General features: G+C 31.7%; 1 protein-coding gene across 1 annotated transcript; it reads left to right on the forward strand.

Moving 5' to 3' along the window:
- Positions 1–536: 536 nt before the first annotated feature.
- Positions 537–13,923, forward strand: LOC127712398 (zinc finger protein OZF-like). Its single transcript, XM_052218791.1, has 2 exons — positions 537–644; positions 11,698–13,923. The coding sequence occupies exon 2, from the start codon at positions 11,801–11,803 to the stop codon at positions 13,079–13,081; it is 1,281 nt and encodes a 426-aa protein (XP_052074751.1). The 5' UTR covers positions 537–644; positions 11,698–11,800; the 3' UTR covers positions 13,082–13,923.
- Positions 13,924–16,787: the final 2,864 nt, after the last annotated feature.

Genomic DNA, 16,787 nt, shown 5'->3' on the forward strand with positions numbered 1-16,787 from the left:
GCTACTAGTCCATTTACAATTTTGTAAAATAGGCATAATCTGATGTTCACTCTTCGTTGGTAGAGAGGTATCCAGTTAAGCCTGCTTATCGATTCGTTACTATAGTCATTGAAAATATAGCGAGCTGCTCTTCTTTGTACCCTCTCTATTTTGTCAATATTTTCTTGTGTATAGGGGTCCCATATGGCTGCGCTATATTCCACTCTTGGTCTTATAAGTGCATTGACAGCATTGGTTTTTGTTTGCTGTGGAGCTTTTTTGATGTTTCTGCTGAGCATCCCTTGTGCTTGGTTTGCACTGGCTACAATGTTGTTTATGTGTATCGAAAACGAGGTCAGTGACCCCATTTTTTTTTTTTTGGACTGATTTTTAAGTTTTGAAGCTTTTACTTAGTCTAAATTAAAAATAAAATGTAAAGATATTATTGGTAGATCTGAATAGAAGGAATCATGTTTTATAATAAGACGTTAATACGTATGATGAGTTTATCATTTACCACTCTCTTTGTCAATTGCGCGTACCATAGTAATATAATTTGAATTATCTCCCATTCATGGTTGTTTTTTTCAAAGAAACATGCTACATCGTCAGATACCGAGTCAGATACATGTACAAGAAAAGTAAAACTATAGCTAAATAAACAGGTAAATATATATAAGAAGATGTGATATAAGAAAATGTTTACTTTTATGTATTTCATTTTATGCTAAATTAATGTAATCATAAACAATTCTTTTTTATTGTTTGTTAGGGGACGACCATTTGATATTCTGGGGGGGGCCAGGAGGATTTTGAAAATAAATAACTCAGCCTTGATAATCACAAAAATAAATGGTTTGTTCTGTGGTAGTTTGAAAATAAATAACCTGACTTGCAATGTATTAAAAATAAATAACTCGGCAGGTCTATTTGAGAGCATGAGATTGCACCAGATTCTTCATAAAATTCAACTTTTTTTTCAAAAAAAATCGGGAATCACTTCCCAAATCTTTGAATAATAAAAGTATAAATATTATTTAAAATTCTTGAAATGTCTGAAAAATGGGTTTCATTTAACTTGAGGTATATTGTCTCAGGAACACTTAACTCACTTTTATTACATATGGCAGTAACTACATTCAGGCAAATGCCTCATGTAGGAAATTTCAAAACCAAAAGCTTGTCTTCATATCAAATTGTTTTCACGGCAAGTGTCTTGCAAGAAGCAAGTTCTGTTCTCCCTCAGACGTAGCTCCTGTTTTTACGGGATCAATGTTTCTTATTTATTTGTCTTTTGTTCATTGATTGCCCTTCTGTATTCTGTTAGTGTTGCATTCCTTTTGTAATTTAGTAATTTTGTTATTAACTTGATCAAGAGTTTAAAAAAAAACAGCAGCCACAAACTTAACTATGTGAATTAAATTTTTGCTTTATCTTTGTCTTTTGATGTTGTTCCTTAAAACTTAAGTCTTACACTGAATCTATACATGTTGCTTTGAGACCAAAATATTGTCAAAAAATGATTAAAACAGAACTTTCATTTTCAGATTAAGAAAGGGTATGGGAAACACATTTTGCATCATTAGTTCTATAGCAACTTGGGGCCTTCAGCGGCTCCAAAACCCTTCAAATTTTTTTTAGCCTCGCTCCGCTCGGCATAAATGATTTGCAATACTTTTAAAAGACACTAATTACAGCCAAACTTTAATATCTTGTATGTATGCAATACATGTATATGCAGTTGGGAATTCAAAAGATTCATTTCTACAGATGATGATGATTAATTCTGATTAAATGGTACATAATGATTGGACTATTCATGTATTATTTAAAATAAAAAATGAATTTAAAAATTGTATGTTTTCAAATATTATAAATATAGTTGTGAAAATAAATAATCAGTCCCTTGCTTTAATGAAAATGAAAAATCTTGCTTCAACAGTGCAGAAAATAGATAATCTGTCCTCTTAGTTTACAAAAATAAATAACCGATCAAAAACAAATCCTCCTGGCCCCCCCCAGAATATCAAATGGTCGTCCCCTTATCACGCGACACGAAAACAACTGAACAAATACTATGGCAGTGTCTGCGCGACACCGACGAGTAGTCAAATTGGCATTCGTAGGCTACGCGTCCCCGCATTCGGTTTTATAATAAAATGTCATAAGATCGGGAATGAAACGGGAAATATACACGGGAATTGGTAATGTGGGAATTTTGTGAATTCAGTGAAGAGAATGGCAAATAATATTTTAAATTTGTATTTATTAGATAATACATTATAAACTTTGCAAATCATATACACACTGAAGGAATAAAACTGTACAGTCCCTGTAAAAGAAAACATGATAAAATTTAGAAACTATATGATAAAATGTAAATGCACATTAAAAGAATAAAAATTTAATGAATTTGAAAAAAAAAGCTACATGTGCAAACTCCTGTATGAAAATATTTAATTTTTTAGAAAAATGCAAAACAGAAACCAAAGTTTTAAAATATCTAAAACGACTGAAAATAAAGCTTGAGTGTATACATAAATTAAAGAAGCAATTAATAAGTAGACATATTCTTTATATCATGAATGATTTACGCCATAAAAAAGAGAATTCGATAGAAGTTACATAAAAAAACTTGCCTAAGGAATGAAACGCATCAAATCCGATTTAAAACTATAACTTAAAAAAGATACCTTGTATTAGGCCTTTTTTCCTGTCGAATTTGTTTGGAATTTTTTGCCTACAGGAAAAATTGAGTCTATCAAACTAATTCTTCTTTAATTTTTCTGTTTCGAGGTCTTCTTTTCTCTAAAGCCGCAATTGATTCAGAGTTTCTTTTATACAATTGTATGTAGTTATTTGAATTGTATAAGTTTTGAACAAATTGTTCCAATTAATTATAAGTTTTAATTTATGTCTTCCCAAAATATATATCACAATCTTCCATTTTAAGAATATTTATTAACAGAGAAAAACTGTTCACTTACTATATAATCATTTATAAAACTTCTGAGTCCGGGTTCTGAGTAGTAATCCATTTTTTCACTTATTGCAATAATTTCCGTGTAGCCTACGAATGTCAATTTGACTACTCGTCCCCACATGCGGGGTCGCACAGACACTGCCAATAACTATGGTATACATATATAGAAACATTGAAGGACCATAACTCTGGACCATATCTAATGTTAGAGTGCTATGTTAAACCATATTTCTGTACAAAGGGAGATAACTCATTTTTTAAAAGACATTCATTGTTAAATTATTTGAAGAATTTTTTAGCAGGTTTGTTTGTTGTTTAGTATAAACTAATTTTCTGAATGCTATATATATATATAAAGAAAAATTTATGAAGAGAAATCCTTTAATTAGATAATAATCTATTTTTATTAATGTATATATTTCAATACATTACATTGTGTAGATAAATGTTGTTGACATTTTATAGATAAGTTACAAATCTATATTAGTTTGTGACAAATGAAAGAAAAAATATTTGGAACTATTCATTATCATGATTATATTTGATTATAATTTGAAAATAGATATATACTGTATTACATCATGTCTAATTTTAGAGAACTATTAAACATGTCTAATGTTTTTTTCACTCATATAATCAGTTTTCCACACTGTTTTTAGTCATGCTTGAAGATATTGACATGATATTTACTTTTTGTTTACACCATGACAAGTTATAAAACAAGTTAGCATTTTGTTCCAGTAAAACGAATTTTTACCCGGTAGGGGACTATGTATTGCCATGCAATACTCTCAGAATGCTTGTTTTTCTCATATAACCATATAGAGTTATATCCCTGACTGGTACAATAGTGGTAAAAATTAGAAATAAACATGTTCCACTTATGAACTATATTAGGTAAGACTTATGAACTATATTAGGTAAGAAAACATGTGCCACTGGACGCTAAACATCAATCTATAGACTTTTTTCATATTCAGTCAGGGGTACTACTTGTACAAGTAATTTTTATTTACTTGAAGAAGTAATTATAATATACTTATATAAGTAAATTTGTAGGATACTTATACAAGTGTATTTTATTTACTTGTATAAGTAAATTATTTTTTGGCCTAGTTATGTCCCTTAGACATTCAGATTTTTTTACTTATACAAGTAAAAAAGTCATGCTATCTTCTTTTCTTGAATTCTTAGAACTTCTTTGCTCTAACAGAATTTTGAATTGTCTGTCCTTTGCAGATGTCTTTACTATTCATTTAAGTGTAATTTCATGGACAATGAAAATCTCATTTGTCTGTTATCTTTAGAACACTGCTCATTTACAAGCCCCCAAGGAGCAATTTTTGAAGGCCTTGCGCAAATACTTAAGATCTTTGCTCAATCAGTTTCTTTGTTGAATTAATGAGATGAAACATTGAACTCTTATCAAAAATTATGAGCTAACCTGAGAAAAATTGTTAAAGGCATGATTTTACATCTCAAAACTTGAGAATTTTTGTGGGATTGTAAAAAAAATTTACTTATACAAGTAAATTTTTTTGAAAATTAAGGGGAGATTATTCAAACAATATAATTAACTTGTATAAGTATATTTTATTTACTTCTTCAAGTAAATAAAGATTACTTGTACAAGTAGTACCCCTGACTGATATTACTGACTTTTGACTCCGAATTATATAATTTTTCTACAGGTTACCTAATCTGTGGTTAGACATCCTGGTACTCGGTAAAGTAAGAGCAACCAAAAGAAGTTAAATCAAACATAAAATCTGTGCAATTTGGGGGGAAAGTTTACCATGTTTACTGTTTTCCGATTATTTTGTCTTATAATTATAATGAAAAAATAAAACAGTTCATTTCCTCAAAAAAATGTACTGATTAAAAGCTTGATTTTACTTCTTTACATTGCTCATGGTTGACTGAGTACCAGGATGTCCCAGTGGCTGATCAAGAACTTTTTATAAGGGGGGACCCACTGACTGACCTAAGGGAGGGCACTCTCCCGTCATGCTTCATTGATTCCCTTTATAATCAACCAAATTTTTCCCACAAAAGGGAAGGCCCACACCTGGATCCGCCTAAGTGTCCAACTACCAAAAAAATATAAACTCCGGAGTCAAAAGTTGGTAATATGAAAATAGTCTATTAACACCATCATAATCCAATATATTCAATCTGTTCAGAAAGTATTTCTTGAACATTTCTCTGACAGGGAGGAAAAGAAATTAAGGTTCATCATAACAAAAGGACAAAAATGGCTGTGTTAAGACCTCAAAAACTACTCTGAGTTCAGACTAACCTGTCCAGTTGGAAAAGTTTTAAGGTCTGGCATCCACTAGATATCATATATAAACATGATAAAAGTTAAATGTATTTTTTGTGTTTGATAGAAAGATAAAATCTTTTTTGGATTTTGATGAGCATTTTTTTTCGTTCCTGCAGAAGGTGTATAAAAAAAATGAAATGAAAACAGAATTGAAGGACCCCCATCCACACCCTCACCTATACTCAACAACACTTTTTGATGTGTTGCAGAATTAAACCAAGTGAAGAAAGATTGGTTTACACTCAATCTGGTTATACTATTTAGTTTTGGTTATGTATTATGATAGAAACATGTGGCATAAATTGACTAATCACAGCTTTCAAAACTAATATGATCTCACTATAATATAAGTACATAAACCATTTTATGCTTACCGGCACATGTAATGTAGATAAATATATATTAACAAAAAATGCAAAATGTAGGCAATTTTCAGAGTTCTCAACCCTCCTCCTATACATTTAGCCAATGTAAAATAAACAAACCCACGACAATACGAACAGTAAAACGCAAAGAAGTCTTAAGTATGAGGTCAGAATTCTGGCTGAGGTAACAAAAGAAACTAAGCAAAATGACAATGATACATAAATTAACAAAGGACTACTAGCAGTTACTGACATGCCAGCTCCAGACCTCAATTAAACTGATTGAAAGATTATCAGACAACCTATTCTTGGGTTGCTGCCCAAATTTTGTGGTCATATATTGGTATGATGTTGGCGTCGTCGTCCGAAGGCACATTAGTTTTCTCACTCTAACTTTAGTTTAAGTAAATGGATCTCTATGAAATTTTACCATAAGGTTCAATACCACATAAGTAAGGTTGGGATTGATTTTGGGGGTTATGGTACCAACAGTTAAGGAATTAGGGGCCAAAAAGGGGCCAAAAATAAGCATTTTTGTAACTTCCAGACATTACTTCTGTGCTAGTGTATGGATCTCTCTGACATTGTACCATAAGGTTCCATATCACAAAGGGAATGCTGGGATTGATTTTGGGGGTAATTGCCTCCAAATTTTAGGAATTAAGGGCCAAAAAAAGGGGCAAAAAACAAGCATTTTTCTAGTTTCATGACAATAACTTGTGTGTAAGTGTATGGGTCTTTATGAAATTGTACTACAAGGTTCCATATCACAAAGGGACAGCTGGAAATGAGTTTGGGGGTAATTGCCCTAAACGTTTAGGAATTTGGGGCCAAAAAGGGGTAAAAAAACAAGCATTTTTCTAGTTTCCAGACAATAACTTGTGTTCAAGTGTATGGATCTCTCTGAAATTGTACTGCAAGGTACCATACCACAAAGGGAAGGCTAGGATTGAGTTTGGGAGTGATGAATCATAAGGGGGTTCAAAAAATTTGGCGGGGGGATTTTTTTTTTTCCTTTTTTTTCTTTAAAATTTTCCATTTTAAATTGGTTATTTCTGATTTATATATAAAAGTGAATAATAATGATATGGTTTGAATTGGTAAATTAAAAATTTTTAAGTTCTTAGACCACATTCATTCTGTGTCAGAAACCTATGTTGTGTCAAATATTTAATCACAATCCAAATTCAGTGTGTATCAAGCTTGAATGTCAGTCAGGGGTACTACTTGTACAAGTAATCTTTATTTACTTGAAGAAGTAAATAAAATTTACTTATACAAGTTAATTATATTGTTTTAGTAATCTCCCCTTAATTTTCTAAAAAAATTACTTGTATAAGTAAATTTTTTTTACAATCCCACAAAAATTCTCAAGTTTTGAGATGAAAAATCATGCCTTTAACAATTTTTCTCAGGTTAACTCATAATTTTTGATAAGAATTCAATGTTTCATCTCATTAATTCAACAAAGAAACTGATTGAGCAAAGATCTTAAGTATTTGCGCAAGGCCTTCAAAAATTGCTCCTTGGGGGCTTGTAAATGAGCAGTGTTCTAAAGATAACAGACAAATGAGATTTTCATTGTCCATGAAATTGCACTTAAATGAATATTAAAGACATCTGCAAAGGACAGACAATTCCAAATTCTGTTAGAGCAAAGAAGTTCTAAGAATTCAAGAAAAGAAGATAGGATGACTTTTTTACTTCCAAGGCCGTAGCGCATGTCTAAATCAACTGAGGCAAATCAAATCAAAAATATTTGAGCGGAGCGAAGCGAGGCGAAAATTTTTTTTAGGGGGGTTCGGGTGACCGAAACGGGAGAAGCTTATTTCAGCATTACTATGGGAGAGGTCAATGTATTTATAATAATAAAACAAAAAAAATATAACAGAAATGCGTTTTTTTTTATTAGCTAGCCTTGTAAGTAACAAAACAAGTTTCAATATTAAAGTTAATCTCTGTTGGTCAACCAAAACTTTCCGATTCTCATGTGACCTGTATTATCGAAAAGCTTCAACACACGTTCTTTGTCAACTGTATCATTCCTATGCACATGGAGCATGGCAAGCCCACAAAGCCTGTCACCACCCATTGTAGCCCGTTCCCAGGTTTTCAAACGCCTTAAACTTGAAAACGATCTCTCACAACAGACTGATGTGACAGGCAGAGTTAAAAGTACTTGTAATATTATGAAACATTTGGGTATAAGTCTTTGTTAGCTAGTTTAATTGCTGTCTGGAGGCTTCCTTCATCTAGCATTGCTACTGTCTTTCTTACCCACCTTTCAAGTTCACATGTTAACTCTTCTATGTTAGTTACGTCCGGAAATGCTTGGAAAAGGGGTTCAATCAATTCCGGTGTTAACTTGCCTACATTTTTTGGAATAAGGTAATATCCGAATATTTGATTTTTTACCTCATCAGGAAACCGGCGTTGCATTTCACTAATGACGTGATCCAAGAATGGGAAAAATAAATTAATTCGTCAATGCTGCTCTGAAGTAGAGGCAGTTGCTGCGTTCTCCCTATGAACTTGACGCCCAACTCGCCTACGTGGCAGTGATCTATTTCAATAGCATCTGCTATGACAGTACCTCGCCTGAAAAGTTCTGAAAAAATTTCCTCTGTTCTCTTTTCCTGCAATAATTCCAGAAGAATTTTTGATTCCTCAAAAGCATCCACCATGTTGCAGTCAGTCTTTTGAAGGAACAATGTTAGTGGCTTAAGAATGCTCAAGACAAATTGGGCCACTAACACGGCAACAATGCATTCGGGGTCTTCCAGGTAGCGCCGAAAACCACTTGCATTTGTCCTAGCATCACTTGTGCTTACATTTTCAATTTTAGTCAGAGCAGCATGAACAGATTTGTAGTTTGCAAGAAGTGACAAAACCGTGTAAAATGTGAATATGAATACGAACACAGTCACTGCTTTATTATATGTATATATATATATATATATATTTATGTCCAACAGCAAGTTATAAGTTTATAAAAGACGAGAACATGTTACTTATAAGCATCAATTAGGATATATTTATTTTTAATACATAATCATTAACCATAAGAATAGGTACAGAGAAGACTAGACCAACATTGTTACTTAACCGAATTTTTGACGTGCTAATGTCACAAGTGATCACAAGTTACCTGTAAACATTCCGCTGGAAGACATGTCAACCTACCTGGACACATTATTCTACCAATTTTCAAGTCATTGGTTTGACCTACCGGGGTTCGAACCCACGACCTACCACACTAGAATCAATGGAACACGCTAGCATACAACCAGACAATGCTGATCATAATCAGAAAAAGAAACACGAAAAAAATATTTTCAAACAATACCAAAAATATATTTCATACTTTTCTTAAAGATAAATAAAAAACATGAATTGCCTTATACATTAAAGACTTCCATAAAAAAGGCGCTTCATGATTTTGTTTAAATTAATTATAAATAATTATTAAATTTTTGGTCAATGAATTATTTTATCGATTAGCATTTGTTGTTCAGTGACATATTGGTAACTATAGCGTTAACTTATCGATTCAAAAATAAACCAAGGAAAGTATTAAGCCAGCATACTTAATGGGGGGTGTTTATACTCATGAGTTACCTTTTTCATCTTTTTTTCTCTTTAAAGAACCCGTCTTCAACCAGTTTTGTAACCACAATTAATTTACGTTTTGTGTTTCAATTTTTTAATTTTGATTTGTATTCGGAACACTTATTTTTTTACCGTCACCGCTATGGTAAAAGCTACAATCGCTGCTGCAGATTGGACACACTGTATGTAGTGTGCCGGTAGATAATTTGAAACTCGAAACTCGCATATTGATAAGGTAAAATACATAATTGAAAAAAAAATGACACTTCTAAAGTTTGGTCGTCGTTTCAAAAGTGAGGCATTTGCCTCAGTTGCCTCCATTACGCTACGGCCCTGACTTCAGTCAAGGATATGACTCTATAGGGTTATTAGAGAAAAATAACATATGCTTGTTATTGTGGACAAAAAAATCAAAGAACTGTGATAACATATGTATGTTATATGTTTCAAAGGGACAATATACATCATTAGTTTCCTTAAAATGTATACAAGTTCTATTGATATTGCTACTGTCTTTATGTATACTTAACTATAGAAAGATAAAACAGTTCATAGTTTGCCAATCATGCATATCACACCTATGTTATTACAGAACAAATATGCCTGTAATAACTAAAGGGTGTTATTATAGCTTCTCTTCATCACTTCAAAGCATTTGCTCAGACATAGATCATGCTCAATTACAAATTATTTTTAATTTATTGTAAGAAGTAATGATCAGAGCATGAAATGAGGTTCTGCGCAAGCTTCCCAGTAATTCCCAAGTGTCTCATTAAATAAGTTACATGCCTTTAATAACTAAGCCTTGTTATTACAGCTAAGTTAATCACTTAAAAGCCTTGTCTCATTGATTTACCATGGTTAATGAAAAATGTGTTAATCTAAATAAATAGTTAGTTATCAAGGCTATGCATTTAGTTTCTGCGCAAAGTTTCAAGTGTTCCCTAGAGCCCACTAAAAATAAAAATATTTATAATTTATTTTACAAATAACAAACATATGTTATCACAGATTTAGAAAATTTAAGGAAAACTCATAAAAGTATCTGTAATAACACATGCAAGTTATTTTCTGTAATAACCCTATAGAGTTATATACCTGACTGTACTTGTATAAGTAAAAAAATCTGAATGTCTAAGGAACATAACTAGGCCAAAAAATAATTTACTTATACAAGTAAATAAAATACACTTGTATAAGTATCCTACAAATTTACTTATATAAGTATATTATAATTACTTCTTCAAGTAAATAAAAATTACTTGTTCAAGTAGTACCCCTGACTGAATGTTGTGTCCATACTTGCCCCAACTGTTCAGGGTTCGACCTCTGCGGTCGTATCAAGCTGCGCCCAGCGGAGCATTTTATTGTCATTAATTCTATTCTCATCTACAATGTTGAAGAGTGTACTGTTGAATATGCATATACAGACCAAGGTGAGCGACACAGGCTCTTGAGAGCCTCTAGTTCTGTATGATAACAGTCTGACTGTCAGACCGCCTCAATTGTGAAAAAGGCAGACATTCAGTGTCATTTTGCCAATAAGGACAAACAGGTTTGAAAGTTGTTATGAATAGAATTGAGAATGGAAATGAGAATGTGTCAAAGAGACAACAACCTGACCAAAGAGCAGAAAACAGTGCAAGGTCACTAATAGGTCTTCAACATGGCAAGAAAGTTATGCACACAGAGGTGGTCTTCAACCGGCCCCTATTCAAACAAAAATGTGTATTAGTTCAGTGAAAATGGATATCACACTAAACTACGAAACATATAACATGTATAAATTAAATGAACTAAAATTAGAAAACCATACAAGACTAATAAAGGCTAGAATTTAAACATTTTTAGTGTCATATAGAGTACAAATGAATTAATAAGGAAGTGTAAGAACTCAAAATAAGTAAATATGATCATTGAAACAGTTACTGTAGATGCTATTAGCATTTACAAAATGATCCATAAATACTATGCAGTCCATCATACAGTGTATCCTCTCACAGTACCTAAGACACTTGGCTTCACTTTGGTAATCTGGACCAGCATATGCATGAAAGTTTTGCCATCAAACATTAGGCAAACAGTCTTATCAATAAACATGTTAAATGTTTTTTCTTCTAGACTCCAAGCGATCGTGGGGCCATTAAGATTTTGTTTTGCATGTGTTGTATATAATCTCTTGTCTATTGTTGATAGTACTATGCTTAAGGCGTTATAATATCTTTTATATTTGTTTGTGTCAATAGGTTGCTGTCACACTCCAATATATGTCTACTCTACATCGCCGTCCATTCCATTTAGCTTTCATTTTTATACAACAATTATAACCATTAATAGGGTTTCAGCTAGGATTTTGAGACCTTTAGTCACTTTTGCGGTTGATTAATTAACAATCTAAAAATCTAAATTAACAATATTATTTTTTTTAATTTTAGGTCTAAAAGACTAAAATATAGCATGTATGTTGTTTAAAAGAGGCCTTAATTAACACAAAAAGATCGAAATACCTGTACCGAAGGCGGATGAAATCAAATAGTTATGGATGGAACACCTTACAGTTTTGATATTGAAAGGATTGTAGAGCCTTACAAACACGACAAATCTGATATGGATAATGGTAAACCATGTTATATCGATGTTGGTGAAAATGGCGAGGCTTTAAAATCTGATTTAGAAGAAGAACATATTCAAACCAATACATGTAACGAGCTATTATTAGAAAACGATTCTTCTAAGACACTCATTCAAAAATACACTAAGGTCAGACCTTATAAATGTGAAACTTGCGGCAAAACATTTTCTCAGACCAGTAACTTAAAGAGTCATATTAAAATGCATACCGGTGAAAAGGCATATAAATGCAATGTATGTGGTAGAGGCTTTCCTTATAAAAGTGTTTTATTGGGTCACATGAAAATTCATTCTGATGAAAGGCCCTTTCATTGCAATTTTTGTAGTAAAATGTTCCATCGTCTTGGTAATTTACGGACACATGAAAGAATACATACAGGCGAAAAACCTTATAAATGTGAAATTTGTAGTCAAGGTTTTTTTTGGCAAAACAAGTTGTTCAAACATATGTCAAAGCATACAGATCATCGTTACAAATGTGATGTATGTGAGAAACAATTTGTATGGAGTGATGACTTGTTGATACACAGAAAAATTCATACAGGTGACACGTCATATGAATGTGAAATTTGTGGTAAAGGTTTCAATAGAACAAGTGTATTAAATAGACATAGGAAAACACATACTGGTGAAAAACACTTTTATTGCGAGATTTGTCGGAAAAGGTGTTCAACAGCCTGGGACTTAAAGTTACATAGGGAAATTCATTCTGACAAAAAACCGTTCAAGTGTGATCTATGTGAAAAATCATTCAGGCGTAAAGAACACTTCAATTCACACGTGGCTATACATACAGGTGACAAACCTTATGCATGTAATGTATGTGGAAAACATTTCAGCCGCAATGGAAACTTGAAGGTGCATTTGAGAACCCATTCTGATGAAAAGCCTCACACTTGCAGCATCTGTGGAATAAGATTTCGACAAAAGCACACATTGAAGACGCATATGAGAATACATACTGGTGAAAAACCGTATAAATGCAATTTATGTGGAAGAGAATTCTCTGAAAGTGGGACCTTAAAAAGACACACAAAAACGCATACGAAGGAAAAACTGTTCGAGTGTTATGTATGCAAGAAACGTTTTGCTACAAAACATAACATTGAAAATCACATGCAAACACACAAAGGTGAGAAATCATACATATATGTGACACATGTGGGAAATGTTTTACCAGTAATGTGAAACTGTATGGACACATAAAAATACATGCAGGTGACCAACTCCATGATTGTAACGTATGTGGTCAATTATTTGGTGATTTCGATACACACATGAGAACACACTCTGGTGAAACACGTTTATATCAATGTGTTGTGTACACGTAACACAGGATTTAATACAAACACCAACGTGCGATCACATATGAAGAGTCAACATGTTGGCATAAAACCATATATTTGCGGTGTCTGAAATAAATCCTTTCCACATGACGCATTTAAAACCATTTGAAAATGCATACTGGTGAAAACCAAGTAACGTGATATATGTGACAAAATATTTTGCTCTAATAGATTATTACAGAATCACAGGAGAATACATACAGGTGATAATCCTTTTAGATGTAGTAAATGTGAAGATATGGTTCGCTCAGCTGTTTCACTAAATAATCACATGAGAATCCCGTAGTCTAAAGACCTGATGTCTAATAGAGTGATATGTGGTATTAAACACAGGATGATCATCAACTGTTTAGAGTGATATGTGATATAATTACAATTATTGTAAACACAGGATGATCACCAACTGATAATAGTGATATGTGATATAATTACAATTTTTGTAAACACAGGGTGATCATCAATTTGTAAATGAATGAATTTTATTCTCACAAAACTACATGTCATAGTTACAAAGAAAATATATATCGACAACATTGTACAATTACATATATGTATATAAACATGCACATGTGTGAACAAACGTAACTTAACTTGGAGTACTGCCTTTCACCTTTATTATTTTTATAAACTTACATAATTTTTCAAAAATGATAGTATTGTCTTCATTAAATAAATCATAAAATTTGTATGTATTTGGATTTTTACAGCAATATTCCGGTAAAAATTTCTTTCTCTCTACATCCAAAGATTTACAAGTCATGATGTAATGATATTCGTCTCCAACATCACTTGAGTCGCAGAGATGACAAAGTCTGTCATTTCGTGGCCAGCCTCGCAATCTCCCTGTCTAAATTGGTAATCTGTGACTTCCATATATCTCAATTTGCAGTATACAAATCAGCTGATACAAATATTAAGTTATTAGGCAATATGTTGAGATGATTCTCAAATTTCAGATTCTGTAACATAGGCATTTAGGTATGCTATCTATCTGTGACAAACAATTGTGTGAACTGATCTTTAAGTTTTTCTTCCACACTTTTTGATACCAATTTGTCAGCAAACTGCATATTCCAAATATTAGTCATTCCACATGTACAATTTTCAAACCTTTATATAAATAAACCATTTACTCTCAAAACCAGAGTTATTTAAATTTATAAGTAATAATTTATAAAGAACTTGAAATTTTACACTCTGAATACTGTGTTAATTCTGCCCCAAAAATTTATCATACAAACTTTTGCATAAAGAAATTTTGGGAATCTGCACAGTTCAGCATATACTATACAGTTTGGGGTTGATTGCTTCAAATGTAAAATGTGTTTGCCAAATTTTAGGTGCAACCTCTCTAATAAGTCAAAGTTTTCAAAACCCCTTATCTGTGACCCATATAATTAAATAGGTACAACAGCCTTATCAAAGAGATCTAGTTGACATTCAATAGATAAATTATTAATTCTACTCTTCTTCAAGAAAGAAATACATAGCCTTTCATTGCCTTTATTCCTTGGTCTCGTAAATATATTCTAGTTTGTAAAAATGAACCTTTTTTTGGAAAAAAATATTCCTAAATATTCATAATTTTCATTGACTTTTGATATTCTCAATTTCAGTATCATTAATAGAAAAAATTGTTTTTTGAGGAATTCTACCGTTTGCAAAAAACAAGAACCTTTGTTTTATCAACATTTACCTTAAGTTGCCATTTGTTAAAATATATGTATGGCAAATTTGTTTAACATATTTTGTAATTCACTGTTACTATCCGCTAATAAAACAGTGTCTTGTCATCCGCGTATAACAGTAAGAAAATCTACAGATACACATCTAGGTCATTTTCTAGGTCTGCACTTATCATGCTTATTGACTGTAAACCTTTTATATCTTACTCCTCTATAAATGCTTGTAAATCATTCAGATATACAGAAAACAAAGCAGGAGATAAATTTCACCTTGTCGTACACCAATTTCGGAAAGGAAGAAGTCAGAATTTTATTATTGAAGACAACACAGGATTTTATATCTTTATACATATTTTGTATAACTTGGAAAAACTTTCCTTTAATATTATTATTCAAAAGTTTGAATAAAAGGAGATTTCTTTGAATAGAATCAAAAGCTCTCTGAAAATCAATAAACACACAATAAAACTTTTTTTTAATTTCAAGAGTCCAAAAAAGGCATAAAGAGCAAAAAAATGATTGTTTGTGTAGTATCCTGGTCTAAAACCTGCTTGATTTTCTTGTAAAATAGAAATCTCATCTAAATAATCACAAAGTCTATTGCTTAAAACAGTTTTTAAAATGGAAGTAAATATTTTATCTAAACTGGATTGTAACGTTATTGCCCAATAGATTTTCGGTTCCCCTTTACTACCTTTGTTTTTAAACACTGGAATAACATTTCATAAAAGCCATATCCCAGGTAATTCTTTAATTGTACCTGTATCGAAAATTAAATTGAACATATATACATATATATCATGTATATCTAACATCAATTTAGAATTAAGATGACAAAATATAATCATTTATTATCAAGTTGTCACCAGGTGACTTATTATTTTTAACACTTTGTATACCTTTGATAACCTTGTTTCTTGTTATTGTTTTATACAAGAATATGAAGAAGTAATTTGATCTATCGGAATCAAGATTGTTATCTATTTCAATAGTTGCTTAATTAAGAGTATCTTTATTCAATTCTTTAAAAAAAAACATAAAACTGTTTGATATCAATGTCATTATTCACTGTTCATTTAGACTTATTAAAAATTTTCCAAAAATCATGTGGATTCTTGTTACGTAATTCTTTCATTTTATTCTTCAAATCATCATTAAAGAGACGAATGCTATCATCCCTAGTTTTTTATATATTTGTTCACTATTTCGTAGTCTAACTTTGGAAATAGTAGACCCATAGTGTTTATACAATGCTAATGACTTTCTATAATGTTTTCTACTATTTTTACAATCATGGTTAAACCATTCTTTATTAATTGTTATAATGTTCTTTGGAATTACTACAATCTTTCTTAAATACACCAAAAGTGTTTTCTGCTGAATCAAGCAAAATCTTAGTAGCATTGGTAATAATTCCATTTACACTACTTTGATCCACTTTAGTAATATCACTATGTATTTCTAAAACATGTGACAATAATTCATTAACCTCATCTCTGTTTAAGTTACTTATACAAATAGATATGTAATTGATCAAATTTCAATGCAGCACTTAACATGCTTAAGATATTTCACTTCTTTTAGAATCTTTTCGGAATGATGACCTCTTAACTTGACATGTTTCATACCATTCAGTACAAAATGTATACCTTCTTTGGATGCAGCCCCCGCTACCTGATTCATCAAACTTGTACATTAGATATGATACTTAATTTCATTTCTGTGAAAGTTTTCAAACATTTTTCGCCTTACACATTCTTTATCCCTCAAAGAATATGAACATGATAAAATACAGATTTTTGGTTGAACCTTCATACCTAGTGTAAGAGACAATTCGAGGATGCAAAGTACTGAATTTTGCAA

Source organism: Mytilus californianus, unplaced genomic scaffold (assembly GCF_021869535.1).
Source record: "Mytilus californianus isolate M0D057914Y unplaced genomic scaffold, xbMytCali1.0.p SCAF_8, whole genome shotgun sequence".
NCBI lineage: Eukaryota > Metazoa > Mollusca > Bivalvia > Mytilida > Mytilidae > Mytilus > Mytilus californianus.